Source organism: Batrachochytrium dendrobatidis, assembly GCF_000203795.2.
Source record: "Batrachochytrium dendrobatidis JAM81 unplaced genomic scaffold BATDEscaffold_5, whole genome shotgun sequence".
Taxonomy (NCBI): Eukaryota; Fungi; Chytridiomycota; class Chytridiomycetes; order Rhizophydiales; genus Batrachochytrium; species Batrachochytrium dendrobatidis.
Window position 1 is genome coordinate 517,867 of NW_006281103.1, and position 1,715 is coordinate 519,581.

Consider the following 1,715-nt stretch of genomic DNA (forward strand, 5'->3'; position numbering starts at 1 on the left):
TCTTTTTCAAGTGCTTAGTTGGATAAATGGGTTTGAATGTACACAAGCATGAAGCTAATCATTACAACTAAACACGCAGCTCGAGGGAATGCATGAAGGTGTAATCAGCACCATTCAAAATGTATTGTTCAAGGATATCAAAAATATCAAGGTACGCTTGACAGTATGCTTTGCATGGCGTTTTTAAATCACACTATAAAGCTGATCAATCGATCGGACCAGGAAGCAAGGCTGGATTATGAAAAAAGTGTCGAGAAATTCGAGGCTGCAACCATCAAGTATGCTGCATTGCCCAAATCAAAAGAGTCAAGTGCGCTTTTAGAGGTAGTCTTTGGATACAGTTGCATACACATCACCAATACTTGCCTATTGACTGGATGTATTTAGGATGCATTTATTTTGTACGAAGCCAGAAAACCCTTTATAAAAGCATCCATCAGCTACGTATCAAAAATCATCATGCTAAAGTATAAGCTGGATATACATATTCCGGATATTTTGATGGCATTGATCAAAGTCCACACAGACTATTTTGAAGCAGGATGGGATTTATTCCACGGAATTGAAGTTGCTTCCCAAGATTTGCGCCAAAAACTCGATAATGTAAGTGTATTAGATTAGCATTTAAACTGTCATTCTGATGGCTGACTCGGCTAAATAGGCACGAGCAATGAGTAGCGATACCATCAAACGACTCGAAACCGTCAAGAATGAGTTTGAAGAGGTAAGCCACACATGGTCCAACATCAGATCCATATGCTTGTGCATCAATCTAACAGCCAGTTTCAACCGCGATAGTTTGCAATCGAGTCGGCAAAACCACGTCTAAAAGAATCCACTGACCATTCCAAACTACCAAATCGGCAATCTCTGTCAAAATCCCGCCCTCTAGTCGTAGTGGAGCGCGAGGGATATTTGTTTAGAAAATCTAATTCGGGTGGATCAGTATGGACCCGACGGTATTTTTCACTCAAGGATGCCATGATATCATACAGTATTGTCGCCACAAGTGGAAAACACAAAGGGAAACTAATGGCAACCACTGCCTTGAGTGTTGCACTGTGCAATGTTCGAGTTTCCAAGTTGGAAGATCGTCGTTTCTGTTTTGAAGTGGAGACCTCTTCAAAGTATGCATTTGTATATTATTGTATCGTTATTTAATATATTAACCAACCCAGCCTGAACTGACTACCTAGATCCACATTTGTTTTGCAAGCTGAGACCGAGCAAGATATGAACCAATGGATAACAGCAATCAACAGTGCAAAATCAGTTGCATTGGCAAATGGAGCTGCGTCTATCCCGATAGACGTCACCAACATAGAACCGTTTGAGCCCAGTAGTGAAGATGAGAGTGATGGAGGCGAAACACTCCATCAGCTCAAAACACAAAAACCTCGCGAAAGCATAACAATTAATCAAACCACTGCAACTGCGTCATCTGAAGACGAAAGTTTTGAAATCGAGGCTTCCGAGTTGGAGACTGATGGGTCTTTTCCGCAGTGTGCTGATACTGAGCTTATTTCAATGCAAGATGGGTCTGCATCCAAGTCAGAGTATGACAAACCATTATTTTTGATATAACCGATATTGATCGTGGTTGGATTTGGCGGATACTAATAGTTGGTGGTTGTAGTTCCATGATTGAGTATTCGGATCCATGGATGGCAAAAAAGAATCAAGAATTACACCATCATTTCAAGTCTGTTCCAAAT

The 1,715-nt window shown here is 40.9% G+C and overlaps 1 protein-coding gene across 1 annotated transcript in view; it reads left to right on the plus strand.

Annotated features, from left to right (window-relative positions):
- The window catches only part of BATDEDRAFT_88350 (uncharacterized protein), a gene marked incomplete at both ends in the record, with an annotated part of 2,128 nt that extends 544 nt beyond the window's left edge, over positions 1 to 1,584 (plus strand). Inside the window, 5 exons of the mRNA XM_006678576.1 lie at positions 202 to 324; positions 388 to 603; positions 662 to 724; positions 799 to 1,127; positions 1,197 to 1,584. Coding sequence (XP_006678639.1) covers positions 202 to 324; positions 388 to 603; positions 662 to 724; positions 799 to 1,127; positions 1,197 to 1,584 — 1,119 coding nt within the window. The remainder of the gene's footprint in view (positions 1 to 201; positions 325 to 387; positions 604 to 661; positions 725 to 798; positions 1,128 to 1,196) is intronic.
- Between the last annotated feature and the right edge of the window lie 131 nt (positions 1,585 to 1,715).